This window comes from Psilocybe cubensis, chromosome 7 (assembly GCF_017499595.1).
Source record: "Psilocybe cubensis strain MGC-MH-2018 chromosome 7, whole genome shotgun sequence".
In the NCBI taxonomy this organism is placed as follows: Eukaryota; Fungi; Basidiomycota; class Agaricomycetes; order Agaricales; family Agrocybaceae; genus Psilocybe; species Psilocybe cubensis.
Genome location: NC_063005.1, coordinates 3,471,993 through 3,489,400, shown reverse-complemented (window position 1 = coordinate 3,489,400; position 17,408 = coordinate 3,471,993). Strand labels below are relative to the sequence as shown.

Here is a 17,408-nt window from a genome sequence, read left to right as displayed (position 1 = left end):
CTGTAGTATTTAATCCTGCAGCCAAGTTTGTATCAAAAGAGCTTAAGCCGATTATTAAATCGACTCCTTCAATCATACACGGAACGAAGGATCTCTTTACGAGATTAAGCCAATTGCGTATAGACTCCAAAAGACAATGGTATTTTGTCACTGGAGATGTAGTTGCTTTCTATCCCAATATTCCGTTGGACTTGTGCATCGAAATCGTTTGTAGTATGTACGAGGAATGGTTACTCAACGCTTCGGAAGAAAACACTGCATTAGCCCATATTAATCCAAATTCGTTAGAGAATAACTTGGTTAAATTGGGCATCTTTAAACGTGCTATCGAGATTGGCAATACGCAATTGATAACACAACATGGGTCTAGATATTTTAGACAAAAAAATGGCCTCGCAATGGGCGTCGCGGATTCTCCGGACCTTGCTAACCTCTTTGGAGCCCATTTTGAAATAAAGTCAAAAATCTTAGACCACCCAAACGTGGCCTTCTATGGAAGGTACATCGACGATTGTTTCGCAATTGTTTACGCCGAGTCCGAAGCACTTGCACTTAATCTTATTAAAGAAACAATAAAGTTCGATGGTTGTGTTATCGAATGGGCTGTTTCCTCGTCGGGATGTCAATTTCTCGATGCTTTCATATTCAAGGAGTCTGGAAAACTTCATTGGAAGCCTTTTGTCAAGACAGGAAACAACCGAGAACGAGTTCCATGGGTATCACATCATCCTTTGGACGTCAAACGTGGCGTCTACATTGGAGAGTTATCCAGGTTAGCCGTGCTATGTAGTACCAAGGAAATCTACATCGGAGCAATTAGAGACCTTAACGCTCTCTATTTGATGCGCGGTTATCCCGAAAACCTAGTCATATCTTGGTGTAAGAAGAATATACAAGAACGTTGGGAAAAGCGATTCGCTTTACGAGTCGCAGAGCACGACGAATCCATTCTTGTACTTAAAACCAGATTTGATCAGGTATGGAATTGGTTTTCAGCTGCTGAACTTGGAAAAACTGTTACCGAGTACTGGTCGGCATGGTATGAACATGCCGAGAAAGGTTTGTATAGTGCAGACTCGTCCAGACCCCTTATCAAACCAGATCCAAATTACGTTCACGACCTCGATGATGTTCGCCCGGAGCTGTTCACACAGATCCTCGTGGACGGAGAAACTGAGTTCGTACCGGATTTGAGGAAGATAGGACTACTCGGAAGTCGTTGGATAGTATCGCGAAAACGCAATACTAATCTTTTCGACCTTGCAAATGTGTGGAAGAAAACAGTCTTTCGTAAACTGGATGAAGACATCGCTGAAAAAGGTGGTGTTGTTCCCGAAACTCAAAACGTTAATGAAACTTATCATTCTGCTTTAGTTGAAGCTGCTGAGCAGATAAGTATCGAAAGTGATAACGAGATAATACTTCATAGACGTTCAATCTCACAAGAGAGGGAACATCCAGAATTTGGCAGAATATCCAAATCTTACAACCGATGAAAAGAATACTAGCGCTTAAGGCGTAAAGCATTAGAAAAAAACCCTAACCGTAAGTATTCCTTGCTATAAAGTAACAAACATCTACTTACAAGCAACACATTGGATTGAATAGCTAAACCTAAACCTAAACCCTAAACCCTAAACCCTAAACCCTAACCTAACCCCAACCCTAAGCTAACTAAGTCTAACCTTAGTAGGAAGTAAGGTAGGCGTGTGAACTTCCGAACGGCATGTGATTGTGAAGGGCCGGATCTAATTTAGTACATGGGAAAAGTTACTTAGTACTTCGGGAAAAGTTCCTTAGTACCGTGGAAACATTTTTGATGGACCGGATCATGAACTGTCCAATTAAGATTCACAACAATCAATCATTCTATTGTTTGATTGTTAGGTAAGGACCCAGGTAAGTTATTTATACTCTAGACATGTGAATATTCCCATGTCGCGGTTACTCGGAGCCACGTAACCAGAGTAATCTATATCCATGTGATTCACATCACAGTCAATAACCCACGATGTCAAAGAACAAAAGTGTTGGATCCACTTTTGACAGGTTACCATGTGCCACATCGACCCGTGACACTCTGTTCATCAGAGACCTGTCTAACTTGACAATAAACATTGACAGATTTGTGATAGTCGGTAAGATACATGACAGCTGCGCAGCATCACTTCACGCGCTGTCATCGGATGTCTAGAACATTCCTTCTAAGAATAGCCACTGAAGAGTCTATAAAGACGAAAGGGCTGGTTGTTGGGATCCCCCAACAGCCCTCTGGCTACTTTCCATTTAACTCCCAGTTTAAACTAGTCGCTCGCACCTCGCTTCGCTCGGTGCTCGCTCCCCCCCTAAACCCTAAACCCTATTTGATGCGCGGTTATCCCGAAAACCTAGTCATGTCTTGGTTTAAGAAGAATATACAAGAACGTTGGGAAAAGCGATTCGCTTTACGAGTCGCAGAGCACGACGAATCCATTCTTGTACTTAAAACCAGATTTGATCAGGTATGGAATTGGTTTTCAGCTGCTGAACTTGGAAAGACTGGTACCGAGTACTGGTCGGCATGGTATGAACATGCCGAGAAAGGTCTGTATAGTGCAGACTCGTCCAGACCCCTTATCAAACCAGATCCAAATTACGTTCACGACCTCGATGATGTTCGCCCGGAGCTGTTCACACAGATCCTCGTGGACGGAGAAACTGAGTTCGTACCGGATTTGAGGAAGATAGGACTACTCGGAAGTCGTTGGATAGTATCGCGAAAGCGCAATACTAATCTTTTCGACCTTGCAAATGTGTGGAAGAAAACAGTCTTTCGTAAACTGGATGAAAACATCGCTGAAAAAGGTGGTGTTGTTCCCGAAACTCAAAACGTTAATGAAACTTATCATTCTGCTCTAGTTGAAGCTGCTGAACAGATAAGTATCGAAAGTGATAACGAGATAATACTTCATAGACGTTCAATCTCACAAGAGAGGGAACATCCAGAATTCGGCAGAATATCCAAATCTTACAACCGATGAAAAGAATACTAGCGCGTAAGGCGTAAAGCATTAGAAAAAAACCCTAACCGTAAGTATTCCTTGCTATAAAGTAACAAACATCTACTTACAAGCAACACTTTGGATTAAATAGCTAAACCTAAACCCTAAACCCTAAACCCTAAACCCTAACCTAACCCCAACCCTAAGCTAACTAAGTCTAACCTTAGTAGGAAGTAAGGTAGGCGTGTGAACTTCCGAACGGCATGTGATTGTGAAGGGCCGGATCTAATTTAGTACATGGGAAAAGTTACTTAGTACTTCGGGAAAAGTTCCTTAGTACCGTGGAAACATTTTTGATGGACCGGATCATGAACTGTCCAATTAAGATTCACAACAATCAATCATTCTATTGTTTGATTGTTAGGTAAGGACCCAGGTAAGCTATTTATATTCTAGACATGTGAATATTCCCATGTCGCGGTTACTCGGAGCCAAGTAACCAGAGTAATCTATATCCATGTGATTCACATCACAGTCAATAACCCACGATGTCAAAGAACAAAAGTGTTGGATCCACTTTTGACAGGTTACCATGTGCCACATCGACCCGTGACACTCTGTTCATCAGAGACCTGTCTAACTTGACAATAAACATTGACAGATTTGTGATAGTCGGTAAGATACATGACAGCTGCGCAGCATCACTTCACGCGCTGTCATCGGATGTCTAGAACATTCCTTCCAAGAATAGCCACTGAAGAGTCTATAAAGACGAAAGGGCTGGTTGTTGGGATCCCCCAACAGCCCTCTGGCCTTCTTTCTATTTCAAACTCACAGTTTAAACTAGTCGCTCGCACCTCGCTTCGCTCGGTGCTCGCTCCCACCCTAAACCCTAAACCCTAAACCCTAAACCCTAAACCCTAAACCCTAAACCCTAAACCCTAAACCCTAAACCCTAACCTAACCCCAACCCTAAGCTAACTAAGTCTAACCTTAGTAGGAAGTAAGGTAGGCGTGTGAACTTCCGAAAGGCATGTGATTGTGAAGGGCCGGATCTAATTTAGTACATGGGAAAAGTTACTTAGTACCTCGGGAAAAGTTCCTTAGTACCGTGGAAACATTTTTGATGGACCGGATCATGAACTGTCCAATTAAGATTCACAACAATCAATCAATTGATTGTTAGGTAAGGACCCAGGTAAGCTATTTATACTCTTGACATGAGAATATTCCCATGTCACGGTTACTCGGAGCCACGTAACCAGAGTATTTTATATCCATGTGATTCACATCACAGTCAATAACCCACGATGTCAAAGAACAAAAGTGTTGGATCCACTTTTGACAGGTTACCATGTGCCACATCGACCCGTGACACTCTGTTCATCAGAGATCTATCTAACTTGACAATAAACATTGACAGATTTGTGATAGTCGGTAAGATACATGACAGCTGCGCAGCATCACTTCACGCGCTGTCATCGGATGTTCCAGAACATTCCTTCTAAGAATAGCCACTGAAGAGTCTATAAAGACGAAAGGGCTGGCTGCTGATAACAATCAACAGCTCTCTGGCTACTTTCCATTTAACTCACAGTTTAAATTAGTCGCTCGCACCTCGCTTCGCTCGGTGCTCGCTCCCCCCCTAAACCCAACGACTTTGCTATTATCCATCAGCCACTATGTCATCCCAATACTCTGCTGCTTTCTCTCGTGCCATGTCCCCCACCCTGGACGCACTCACCCAGGCCGTCGTCAACAACACCGTCTTCGGCGTCAACGATGAAGCAGGCCGCCATAACGCTCTGATCGACGAGCTGGCCACTGTGGTCATCAAAAAAATAGCTGAGTGCCGCTCCGTTGACCAAGTCATAGACTGCGTCTTTTTTGACTATCGTGCTGCCCTTAGGGAGTTTCTCCTCAACCTCGCATCGTGGTGCGATAAGAGGGAAACAGTCAAGGCTAGCCTCGAGCGCCTTGAATCTGCCGTTAGCGCAGGCAACACACCCAATCGCCTTAAGGTGAAGGCACCCGAGTTCCAACTTACGAAGGAATTCGCGGATGCCGGGTCAGCGGAGGCTCTTCGAGTCTCCACTACGTTCTCTACCGCTCGTGACGCCTTCCAAAAGGCAATTAACGACGGCGCCGTTCAGGCGAAAAAGGACGAGCTGGCTTTTTGGGATGATAAATGCGCGCTCAACTCTTGCTACGAAGCTGCTGCCCTCATCGTTAAGGCAACTTACGATGATCGCAAATCCAGCTACAAGCTCCCTGTTTTCTCTACAGACAACAAGGGAGTTCGACGTATAGCAGAGTGGGTAGTGTCTCCGCAAAAGAAAGCCGAATGCAGTGCGCTGCAAACTATACTGCCGGCGATCTTTTCTCATATCAAACAGATTGTCAACATGCGCCACCGCGCCTTGGCAATTAAGATTGAGAAAAAGCGGATGACTGCGGCAACAGCCGATGTCGAGATGGCCGACGCGACCAAACCAGGTCCGTCGATTCAATCCCTTATTGATAAGGGCTTGAATGCACGTCTCAAGAAGCTCAACCTTGGATCTGTGGGCAAGAAGGCAAGTTTTCGTAACCCTTCACCCATAATTCTGGATACTAATTATTACTCTAATTACCCAGACTTTGTCTGGCCAGAATTCGTCCAAGGCTCCTCAACCTCAGGGCCAGGAAAGCTGGCCCTTCGAAACCCAAGTCGTCGTCGACGCCTTCGCAACGCAAGCCTCAAACCAAGGCTTCCAACAAGGTCGACAACAAGAAGAAAGGGAAGGGGAGAGCTCCCGTCAAGAACAACGATCCAAAGGGAAAGGGAAAGGCAAGAGCCTAGACGCGCGGTCTACTGTAGCATCATTTACGTCGGTGAGACCCGCTTTCCCCAACTCTATTCCTGACGATATACTCACCATGACTAAAACAGACGCAGTTTCTTTCGTACACTTACATACTCCAATATCATTCTTGTTGGCTGGCCAGTATCGTAGTAGTGTACATTGTAGTCCTGGTGTTTCTGTCCCTGTTGATGTAGCAAACGATCTCTCTCTCGGACTTAATTATATGTTTTTCACTCTGCCTTCTAAAAGTCTGATCATGCAAGCATGGAATGATTTTCAACGAAGAATAAGATGGCGTATCTATTTTTTGTTTAAAGAAGGCATGAATAAACCTTTTGATCCAGATTATGGAGTAAGTTCTAAGAAAAAAGAAAAACCTCCTGTATTACCGCAATACATGGAACTTGGCCTTTCGATGGGACGTCGGTACGTGCAACGCACGATCGCAAGTATCCCAGAAGAAGCCCTTACGGAGATGCGAAAGCACGCGTTCTCTCCTAAAAGGGACAAGATCCGTAAGTTTCTTATCGATAACAACTATGTTATTACGATGACAGATAAGAATCTTGGCCTCGCGGTGTCTGAACGCGACTGGATATTAAGGAATGAGCTCAATCTTCTTGAAGATGAACGTAATTACGAAGAGTTAGAATTCGAAGTTGCGCAAGAAGTGATGAAGAGCAAAATGATACAGATGCAAACGCTCGCACGTACTGTCGAAGATGAACATCTGTTTCTATTTGAACTTGGGTTGTCTCGATTCTTTCTATCGAATGTACCGGAAGACGGATCATCGTTCAAGTATCCTCAATTTCATGGTATACCTAAAATCCACAAGAAACCTACTGGATTTAGGCCCATAATTCCGTGTCACTCTGTAGTATTTAATCCTGCAGCCAAGTTTGTATCAAAAGAGCTTAAGCCGATTATTAAATCGACTCCTTCAATCATACACGGAACGAAGGATCTCTTTACGAGATTAAGCCAATTGCGTATAGACTCCAAAAGACAATGGTATTTTGTCACTGGAGATGTAGTTGCTTTCTATCCCAATATTCCGTTGGACTTGTGCATCGAAATCGTTTGTAGTATGTACGAGGAATGGTTACTCAACGCTTCGGAAGAAAACACTGCATTAGCCCATATTAATCCAAATTCGTTAGAGAATAACTTGGTTAAATTGGGCATCTTTAAACGTGCTATCGAGATTGGCAATACGCAATTGATAACACAACATGGGTCTAGATATTTTAGACAAAAAAATGGCCTCGCAATGGGCGTCGCGGATTCTCCGGACCTTGCTAACCTCTTTGGAGCCCATTTTGAAATAAAGTCAAAAATCTTAGACCACCCAAACGTGGCCTTCTATGGAAGGTACATCGACGATTGTTTCGCAATTGTTTACGCCGAGTCCGAAGCACTTGCACTTAATCATATTAAAGAAACAATAATGTTCGATGGTTGTGTTATCGAATGGGCTGTTTCCTCGTCGGGATGTCAATTTCTCGATGCTTTCATATTCAAGGAGTCTGGAAAACTTCATTGGAAGCCATTTGTCAAGACAGGAAACAACCGAGAACGAATTCCATGGGTATCACATCATCCTTTGGACGTCAAACGTGGCGTCTACATTGGAGAGTTATCCAGGTTAGCCGTGCTATGTAGTACCAAGGAAATCTACATTGGAGCAATTAGAGACCTTAACGCTCTCTATTTGATGCGCGGTTATCCCGAAAACCTAGTCATGTCTTGGTGTAAGAAGAATATACAAGAACGTTGGGAAAAGCGATTTGCTTTACGAGTCGCAGAGCACGACGAATCCATTCTTGTACTTAAAACCAGGTTTGATCAGGTATGGAATTGGTTTTCAGCTGCTGAACTTGGAAAGACTATTACCGAGTACTGGTCGGCATGGTATGAACATGCCGAGAAAGATCTGTATAGTGCAGACTCGTCCAGACCCCTTATCAAACCAGATCCAAATTACGTTCACGACCTCGATGATGTTCGCCCGGAGCTGTTCACACAGATCCTCGTGGACGGAGAAACTGAGTTCGTACCGGATTTGAGGAAGATAGGACTACTCGGAAGTCGTTGGATAGTATCGCGAAAGCGCAATACTAATCTTTTCGACCTTGCAAATGTGTGGAAGAAAACAGTCTTTCGTAAACTGGATGAAGACATCGCTGAAAAAGGTGGTGTTGTTCCCGAAACTCAAAACGTTAATGAAACTTATCATTCTGCTTTAGTTGAAGCTGCTGAACAGATAAGTATCGAAAGTGATAACGAGATAATACTTCATAGACGTTCAATCTCACAAGAGAGGGAACATCCAGAATTCGGCAGAATATCCAAATCTTACAACCGATGAAAAGAATACTAGCGCGTAAGGCGTAAAGCATTAGAAAAAAACCCTAACCGTAAGTATTCCTTGCTACAAAGTAACAAACATCTACTTACAAGCAACACATTGGATTAAATAGCTAAACCTAAACCTAAACCCTAAACCCTAAACCCTAAGCCCTAACCTAACCCCAACCCTAAGCTAACTAAGTCTAACCTTAGTAGGAAGTAAGGTAGGCGTGTGAACTTCCGAAAGGCATGTGATTGTGAAGGGCCGGATCTAATTTAGTACATGGGAAAAGTTACTTAGTACCTCGGGAAAAGTTCCTTAGTACCGTGGAAACATTTTTGATGGACCGGATCATGAACTGTCCAATTAAGATTCACAACAATCAATCAATTGATTGTTAGGTAAGGACCCAGGTAAGCTATTTATACTCTTGACATGAGAATATTCCCATGTCACGGTTACTCGGAGCCACGTAACCAGAGTATTTTATATCCATGTGATTCACATCACAGTCAATAACCCACGATGTCAAAGAACAAAAGTGTTGGATCCACTTTTGACAGGTTACCATGTGCCACATCGACCCGTGACACTCTGTTCATCAGAGATCTATCTAACTTGACAATAAACATTGACAGATTTGTGATAGTCGGTAAGATACATGACAGCTGCGCAGCATCACTTCACGCGCTGTCATCGGATGTTCCAGAACATTCCTTCTAAGAATAGCCACTGAAGAGTCTATAAAGACGAAAGGGCTGGCTGCTGATAACAATCAACAGCTCTCTGGCTACTTTCCATTTAACTCACAGTTTAAATTAGTCGCTCGCACCTCGCTTCGCTCGGTGCTCGCTCCCCCCCTAAACCCTAAACCCTAAACCCTAAACCCTAAACCCTAAGCCCTAACCTAACCCCAACCCTAAGCTAACTAAGTCTAACCTTAGTAGGAAGTAAGGTAGGCGTGTGAACTTCCGAACGGCATGTGATTGTGAAGGGCCGGATCTAATTTAGTACATGGGAAAAGTTACTTAGTACTTCGGGAAAAGTTCCTTAGTACCGTGGAAACATTTTTGATGGACCGGATCATGAACTGTCCAATTAAGATTCACAACAATCAATCAATTGATTGTTAGGTAAGGACCCAGGTAAGCTATTTATACTCTTGACATGTGAATATTCCCATGTCGCGGTTACTCGGAGCCACGTAACCAGAGTAATCTATATCCATGTGATTCACATCACAGTCAATAACCCACGATGTCAAAGAACAAAAGTGTTGGATCCACTTTTGACAGGTTACCATGTGCCACATTGACCCGTGACACTCTGTTCATCAGAGACCTGTCTAACTTGACAATAAACATTGACAGATTTGTGATAGTCGGTAAGATACATGACAGCTGCACAGCATCACTTCACGCGCTGTCATCGGATGTCTAGAACATTCCTTCTAAGAATAGCCACTGAAGAGTCTATAAAGACGAAAGGGCTGGTTGTTGGTACCCCCCAACAGCCCTCAAGTACTCGTCCTCTCCCAAACTCCTGCCGCTTGTGCCTTCCCAACTCATCCGGGAGCCCTTTCGTCACTGATCTTGCCCTTGACTCGGGGACGTTTCATCGACATGTTGGCTGCCTCACGGCAAGCGGGGCCCTTTTTCTTTCACTCGCTCACGCCTTCTATGTTGGGTTACGGAGGTCATACAAACTCGTTTTAGTCTAGCTGCGGGGATATCCAGCTATGATGACTTTGTAATTCGAGGGCGCGCAGTTCTTCAATGGGTATGGACATCAGGTGAGAGTACACTGGGGGTTGTCAGGACCAGCTCTGCTGGATACGCTCCTGGCAAGTCGGTTGCAGCCGGCGACACTACCGAATTGCTGGGACGTCCTAAAGCTTGTGGGTACCGCCGACCGCTGGAAACAGCCTAGGCACCGGTGGCGACCGGGTATGGTAACAATCCCCAAGATTCAGCGAAAGCTGGAATGGATAATCAGCAGCGAATCCGTAACGGTCACGCCGACGGAAGCGTTCAACGACTAGGTGGTAGTGGGGTCTTCGGATCTTAAGATATAGTCTTGGGAGTGGGGAAACCCACATCTGGTATCTAAACCGCGCCTCGCTGCTTACGAGGACGGCCCGAAGTCCAGAACCGCTTAAAACGCGGGTGACCCGGCCTCCCCTTAGTAAAGGGAGTTAACACAAGGATGGACAAATAGTTCGTCGCCGGAAATGAACCTGTGGCTGTAATGGCTGATGTGGCGCCCCTTGGTAAAGGGCTTAAAGGGTATTAGCCTGCCATGTCCAATGGCATGAGAGTGTCCCTTGGTAAAGGACTTAATAGGCAATAGCCTGCTCTTTTGTCATGAGCGGTATGTAGTGATCGTTTGCCTGTACGGTAGCGCCCATTGCTTGCACTGGTCCACGCCCGTAAAAAATCACGAGCCGCTGGCCTTCTTTCCATTTAACTCACAGTTTAAACAAGTCGCTCGCACCTCGCTTCGCTCGGTGCTCGCTCCCCCCCTAAACCCAACGACTTTGCTATTACCCAACAGCTACCATGTCTTCCACTTACTCTGCTGCCTTCTCTCGTGCCATGTCCCCCACCCTGGACGCACTCACCCAGGCTGTCGTCAACAACACAGTTTTTGGCGTCAACGACGAAGCTGGCCGCCACAACGCCCTCATCGACGAGTTGGCCACTGTCGTCATCAAGAAAATAGCTGAGTGCCGCTCCATTGACCAGATTGTAGACTGCGTCTTTTTTGACTATCGTGCTGCCCTTAGGGAGTTTCTCCTCAACCTCGCATCGTGGTGCGATAAGAGGGAAACAGTCAAGGCTAGCCTCGAGCGCCTTGAACTTGCCGTTAGCGCAGGCAACACCCCCAATCGCCTTCGGGTGAAGGCTCCCGAGTTCCAACTTACGAAGGAATTCGCGGATGCCGGGTCAGCGGAAGCTCTTCGAGTTTCCTCTACGTTCTCCACCGCTCGTGATGTCTTCCAAAAGGCAATCAACGACGGCGCCATTCAGGCGAAAAAGGACGAACTGGCCTTTTGGGATGATAAATGCGCACTCAATAACTGTTATGAAGCTGCTGCCCTCATCGTTAAGACAACTTACGATGATCGCAAATCCAGCTATAAGCTCCCCGTTTTCTCTACAGACAACAAGGGAGTTCGTCGAATAACAGATTGGGTAGTGTCACCGCAGAAGAAGGCTGAATGCAGCGCATTGCAAACCATTTTGCCAGCCATCTTCTCTCATATCAAACAGATTGTCAACTTGCGCCACCGCGCTTTGGCAATCAAGATTGAGAAAAAGCGGTCGACTGCGGCAACAGCCGATGTCGAGATGGCCGATGCGACCAAACCAGGTCCATCGATTCAATCCCTTATTGATAAGGGCTTGAATGCACGTCTCAAGAAGCTCAACCTTGGATCTGTGGGCAAGAAGGCAAGTTCTCGTAACCCTTCACCCATAATTCTGGATACTAATTACTATTCTAATTACCCAGACTTTGTCTGGCCAGAATTCGTCCAAGGCTCCTCAACCTCAGGCCAAGAAAGCTGGCCCTTCGAAATTCAAACCCTCGTCGACGCCTTCGCAGAAGAAGCCCCAAACCAAGGCTTCCAACAAGGTCGACAACAAGAAGAAAGGGAAGGGGAGAGCTCCCGTCAAGAACGATCCAAAGGGAAAGGGAAAGGCAAGAGCCTAGACGCGCGGTCTAATGTAGTACCTTTTACGTCGGTAAGACCCGCCTTCCCCAACTCTATTCCTGACGATATACTCACCATGACTAAAACAGACGCAGTTTCTTTTGTACACTTACATACGCCGATCTCATTCTTGTTGGCTGGCCAGTATCGTAGTAGTGTACACTGTAGTCCTGGTGTGGTGGTCCCTGTAGATATAGCAAATGATTTGTCGCTCGGACTCAATTATATGTTTTTTACTCTGCCTTCTCAAAGTCTGATCATGCAAGCATGGAATGATTTTCAACGAAGAATAAAATGGCGTATCTATTTTTTGTTTAAGGAAGGCATGAACAAACCTTTTGATCCAGATTACGGAGTAAGCTCAAAAAAGAAAGAGAAACCTCCAGTATTACCGCAATACATGGAACTTGGCCTTTCGATGGGACGTCGGTACGTGCAACGCACGATCGCAAGTATCCCGGAAGAAGCCCTTACGGAGATGCGAAAGCACGCGTTCTCTCCTAAAAGGGACAAGATCCGTAAGTTTCTTATCGATAACAACTATGTTATTACGATGACAGATAAGAATCTTGGCCTCGCGGTGTCTGAACGCGACTGGATATTAAGGAATGAGCTCAATCTTCTTGAAGATGAACGTAACTATGAAGAGTTAGAATTCGAAGTTGCGCAAGAAGTAATGAAGAGCAAAATGATCCAGATGCAAACTCTTGCACGTACCGTCGAAGATGAACATCTGTTTCTATTTGAACTTGGGTTGTCTCGATTCTTTCTATCGAATGTACCGGAAGACGGATCATCGTTCAAGTATCCTCAATTTCATGGTATACCTAAAATCCACAAGAAACCTACTGGATTTAGGCCCATAATTCCGTGTCACTCTGTAGTATTTAATCCTGCAGCCAAGTTTGTATCAAAAGAGCTTAAGCCGATTATTAAATCGACTCCTTCAATCATTCACGGAACGAAGGATCTCTTTACGAGATTAAGCCAATTGCGTATAGACCCCAAACGACAATGGTATTTTGTCACCGGGGATGTAGTTGCTTTCTATCCCAATATTCCGTTGGACTTGTGCATCGAAATCGTTTGTAGTATGTACGAGGAATGGTTACTCAATGCTTCGGAAGAAAACACTGCATTAGCCCATATTAATCCAAATTCGTTAGAGAATAACTTGGTTAAATTGGGCATCTTTAAACGTGCTATCGAGATTGGCAATACGCAATTGATAACACAACATGGGTCTAGATATTTTAGACAAAAAAATGGCCTCGCAATGGGCGTCGCGGATTCTCCGGACCTTGCTAACCTCTTTGGAGCCCATTTTGAAATAAAGTCAAAAATCTTAGACCACCCTAATGTGGCCTTCTATGGAAGGTACATCGACGATTGTTTTGCAATTGTTTACGCCGAGTCCGAAGCACTTGCACTTAATTTAATTAAAGAAACAATAAAGTTCGATGGTTGTGTTATCGAATGGGCTGTTTCCTCGTCGGGATGTCAATTTCTCGATGCTTTCATATTCAAGGAGTCTGGAAAACTTCATTGGAAGCCTTTTGTCAAGACAGGAAACAACCGAGAACGAGTTCCATGGGTATCACATCATCCTTTAGACGTCAAACGTGGCGTTTACATTGGAGAGTTATCCAGGTTAGCCGTGCTATGTAGTACCAAGGAAATCTACATTGGAGCAATTAGAGACCTTAACGCTCTCTATTTGATGCGCGGTTATCCCGAAAACCTAGTCATGTCTTGGTGTAAGAAGAATATACAAGAACGTTGGGAAAAGCGATTCGCTTTACGAATCGCAGAGCACGACGAATCCATTCTTGTACTTAAAACCAGGTTTGATCAGGTATGGAATTGGTTTTCAGCTGCTGAACTTGGAAAAACTGTTACCGAGTACTGGTCGGCATGGTATGAACATGCCGAGAAAGGTCTGTATAGTGTAGACTCGTCCAGACCCCTTATCAAACCAGATCCAAATTACGTTCACGACCTCGATGATGTTCGCCCGGAGCTGTTCACACAGATCCTCGTGGACGGAGAAACTGAGTTCGTACCGGATTTGAGGAAGATAGGACTACTCGGAAGTCGTTGGATAGTATCGCGAAAGCGCAATACTAATCTTTTCGACCTTGCAAATGTGTGGAAGAAAACAGTTTTTCGTAAACTGGATGAAGACATTGCCGAAAAAGGTGGTGTTGTTCCCGAAACTCAAAACGTTAATGAAACTTATCATTCTGCTCTAGTTGAAGCTGCTGAACAGATAAGTATCGAAAGCGATAACGAGATAATACTTCATAGACGTTCAATCTCACAAGAGAGGGAACATCCAGAATTCGGCAGAATATCCAAATCTTACAACCGATGAAAAGAATACTAGCGCTTAAGGCGTAAAGCATTAGAAAAAAACCCTAACCGTAAGTATTCATTGCTATAAAGTAACAAACATCTACTTACAAGCAACACATTGGATTAAATAGCTAAACCTAAACCTAAACCCTAAACCCTAAACCCTAAGCCCTAACCTAACCCCAACCCTAAGCTAACTAAGTCTAACCTTAGTAGGAAGTAAGGTAGGCGTGTGAACTTCCGAACGGCATGTGATTGTGAAGGGCCGGATCTAATTTAGTACATGGGAAAAGTTACTTAGTACTTCGGGAAAAGTTCCTTAGTACCGTGGAAACATTTTTGATGGACCGGATCATGAACTGTCCAATTAAGATTCACAACAATCAATCAATTGATTGTTAGGTAAGGACCCAGGTAAGCTATTTATACTCTTGACATGTGAATATTCCCATGTCGCGGTTACTCGGAGCCACGTAACCAGAGTAATCTATATCCATGTGATTCACATCACAGTCAATAACCCACGATGTCAAAGAACAAAAGTGTTGGATCCACTTTTGACAGGTTACCATGTGCCACATTGACCCGTGACACTCTGTTCATCAGAGACCTGTCTAACTTGACAATAAACATTGACAGATTTGTGATAGTCGGTAAGATACATGACAGCTGCACAGCATCACTTCACGCGCTGTCATCGGATGTCTAGAACATTCCTTCTAAGAATAGCCACTGAAGAGTCTATAAAGACGAAAGGGCTGGTTGTTGGTACCCCCCAACAGCCCTCTGGCCTTCTTTCCATTTAACTCACAGTTTAAACAAGTCGCTCGCACCTCGCTTCGCTCGGTGCTCGCTCCCCCCCTAAACCCTAAACCCTAAACCCTAAACCCTAAACCCTAAACCCTAAATGATACAGATGCAAACCCTCGCACGTACTGTCGAAGATGAACATTTGTTTCTATTTGAACTTGGGTTGTCTCGATTCTTTCTATCGAATGTACCGGAAGACGGATCATCGTTCAAGTATCCTCAATTTCATGGTATACCTAAAATCCATAAGAAACCTACTGGATTTAGGCCCATAATTCCGTGTCACTCTGTAGTATTCAATCCTGCAGCCAAGTTTGTATCAAAAGAGCTTAAGCCGATTATTAAATCGACTCCTTCAATCATACACGGAACGAAGGATCTCTTTACGAGATTAAGCCAATTGCGTATAGACTCCAAAAGACAATGGTATTTTGTCACTGGAGATGTAGTTGCTTTCTATCCCAATATCCCGTTGGACCTGTGCATCGAAATCGTTTGTAGTATGTACGAGGAATGGTTACTCAACACTTCGGAAGAAAACACTGCATTAGCCCATATTAAACCAAATTCGTTAGAGAATAACTTGGTTAAATTAGGCATCTTTAAACGTGCTATCGAGATTGGCAATACGCAATTGATAACACAACATGGGTCTAGATATTTTAGACAAAAAAATGGCCTCGCAATGGGCGTCGCGGATTCCCCGGACCTTGCTAACCTCTTTGGAGCCCATTTTGAAATAAAGTCAAAAATCTTAGACCACCCAAATGTGGCCTTCTATGGAAGGTACATCGACGATTGTTTCGCAATTGTTTACGCCGAGTCCGAAGCACTTGCACTTAATCTTATTAAAGAAACAATAAAGTTCGATGGTTGTGTTATCGAATGGGCTGTTTCCTCGTCGGGATGTCAATTTCTCGATGCTTTCATATTCAAGGAGTCTGGAAAACTTCATTGGAAGCCATTTGTCAAGACAGGAAACAACCGAGAACGAGTTCCATGGGTATCACATCATCCTTTGGACGTCAAACGTGGCGTCTACATTGGAGAGTTATCCAGGTTAGCCGTGCTATGTAGTACCAAGGAAATCTACATTGGAGCAATTAGAGACCTTAACGCTCTCTATTTGATGCGCGGTTATCACGAAAACCTAGTCATGTCTTGGTGTAAGAAGAATATACAAGAACGTTGGGAAAAGCGATTCGCTTTACGAGTCGCAGAGCACGACGAATCCATTCTTGTACTTAAAACCAGGTTTGATCAGGTATGGAATTGGTTTTCAGCTGCTGAACTTGGAAAAACTGTTACCGAGTACTGGTCGGCATGGTATGAACATGCCGAGAAAGGTCTGTATAGTGCAGACTCGTCCAGACCCCTTATCAAACCAGATCCAAATTACGTTCACGACCTCGATGATGTTCGCCCGGAGCTGTTCACAAAGATCCTCGTGGACGGAGAAACTGAGTTCGTACCGGATTTGAGGAAGATAGGACTACTCGGAAGTCGTTGGATAGTATCGCAAAAACGCAATACTAATCTTTTCGACCTTGCAAATGTGTGGAAGAAAACAGTCTTTCGTAAACTGGATGAAGACATCGCTGAAAAAGGTGGTGTTGTTCCCGAAACTCAAAACGTTAATGAAACTTATCACTCTGCTTTAGTTGAAGCTGCTGAACAGATAAGTATCGAAAGCGATAACGAGATAATACTTCATAGACGTTCAATCTCACAAGAGAGGGAACATCCAGAATTCGGCAGAATATCCAAATCTTACAACCGATGAAAAGAATATTAGCGCGTAAGGCGTAAAGCATTAGGAAAAAAAACCCTAACCGTAAGTATTCCTTGCTATAAAGTAACAAACATCTACTTACAAGCAACACATTGGATTAAATAGCTAAACCTAAACCTAAACCCTAAACCCTAAACCCTAAGCCCTAACCTAACCCCAACCCTAAGCTAACTAAGTCTAACCTTAGTAGGAAGTAAGGTAGGCGTGTGAACTTCCGAAAGGCATGTGATTGTGAAGGGCCGGATCTAATTTAGTACATGGGAAAAGTTACTTAGTACCTCGGGAAAAGTTCCTTAGTACCGTGGAAACATTTTTGATGGACCGGATCATGAACTGTCCAATTAAGATTCACAACAATCAATCAATTGATTGTTAGGTAAGGACCCAGGTAAGCTATTTATACTCTTGACATGAGAATATTCCCATGTCACGGTTACTCGGAGCCACGTAACCAGAGTATTTTATATCCATGTGATTCACATCACAGTCAATAACCCACGATGTCAAAGAACAAAAGTGTTGGATCCACTTTTGACAGGTTACCATGTGCCACATC

The 17,408-nt window shown here is 44.2% G+C and overlaps 4 protein-coding genes across 4 annotated transcripts; all 4 read left to right on the top strand.

The window, feature by feature from the left end:
* Positions 1-2,186: 2,186 nt before the first annotated feature.
* On the top strand, positions 2,187-3,020 carry JR316_0008573 (uncharacterized protein; the record flags this gene model as incomplete). Its single annotated transcript, XM_047894286.1, has 1 exon — positions 2,187-3,020. One exon carries the CDS (start codon positions 2,187-2,189, stop codon positions 3,018-3,020), a length of 834 nt encoding a protein of 277 aa, XP_047747601.1.
* Positions 3,021-4,663: 1,643 nt separating this feature from the next.
* Positions 4,664-5,823, top strand: JR316_0008572 (uncharacterized protein; the record flags this gene model as incomplete). The annotated part of the gene is made up of 3 exons (XM_047894285.1): positions 4,664-5,477; positions 5,528-5,561; positions 5,619-5,823. The coding sequence occupies 3 exons, from the start codon at positions 4,664-4,666 to the stop codon at positions 5,821-5,823; spliced, it is 1,053 nt and encodes a 350-aa protein (XP_047747600.1).
* A 401-nt stretch (positions 5,824-6,224) lies between these two features.
* Positions 6,225-8,198, top strand: JR316_0008571 (uncharacterized protein; the record flags this gene model as incomplete). The annotated part of the gene is made up of 1 exon (XM_047894284.1): positions 6,225-8,198. The coding sequence occupies one exon, from the start codon at positions 6,225-6,227 to the stop codon at positions 8,196-8,198; it is 1,974 nt and encodes a 657-aa protein (XP_047747599.1).
* A 7,547-nt stretch (positions 8,199-15,745) lies between these two features.
* On the top strand, positions 15,746-16,843 carry JR316_0008570 (uncharacterized protein; the record flags this gene model as incomplete). Its single annotated transcript, XM_047894283.1, has 1 exon — positions 15,746-16,843. The coding sequence occupies one exon, from the start codon at positions 15,746-15,748 to the stop codon at positions 16,841-16,843; it is 1,098 nt and encodes a 365-aa protein (XP_047747598.1).
* Between the last annotated feature and the right edge of the window lie 565 nt (positions 16,844-17,408).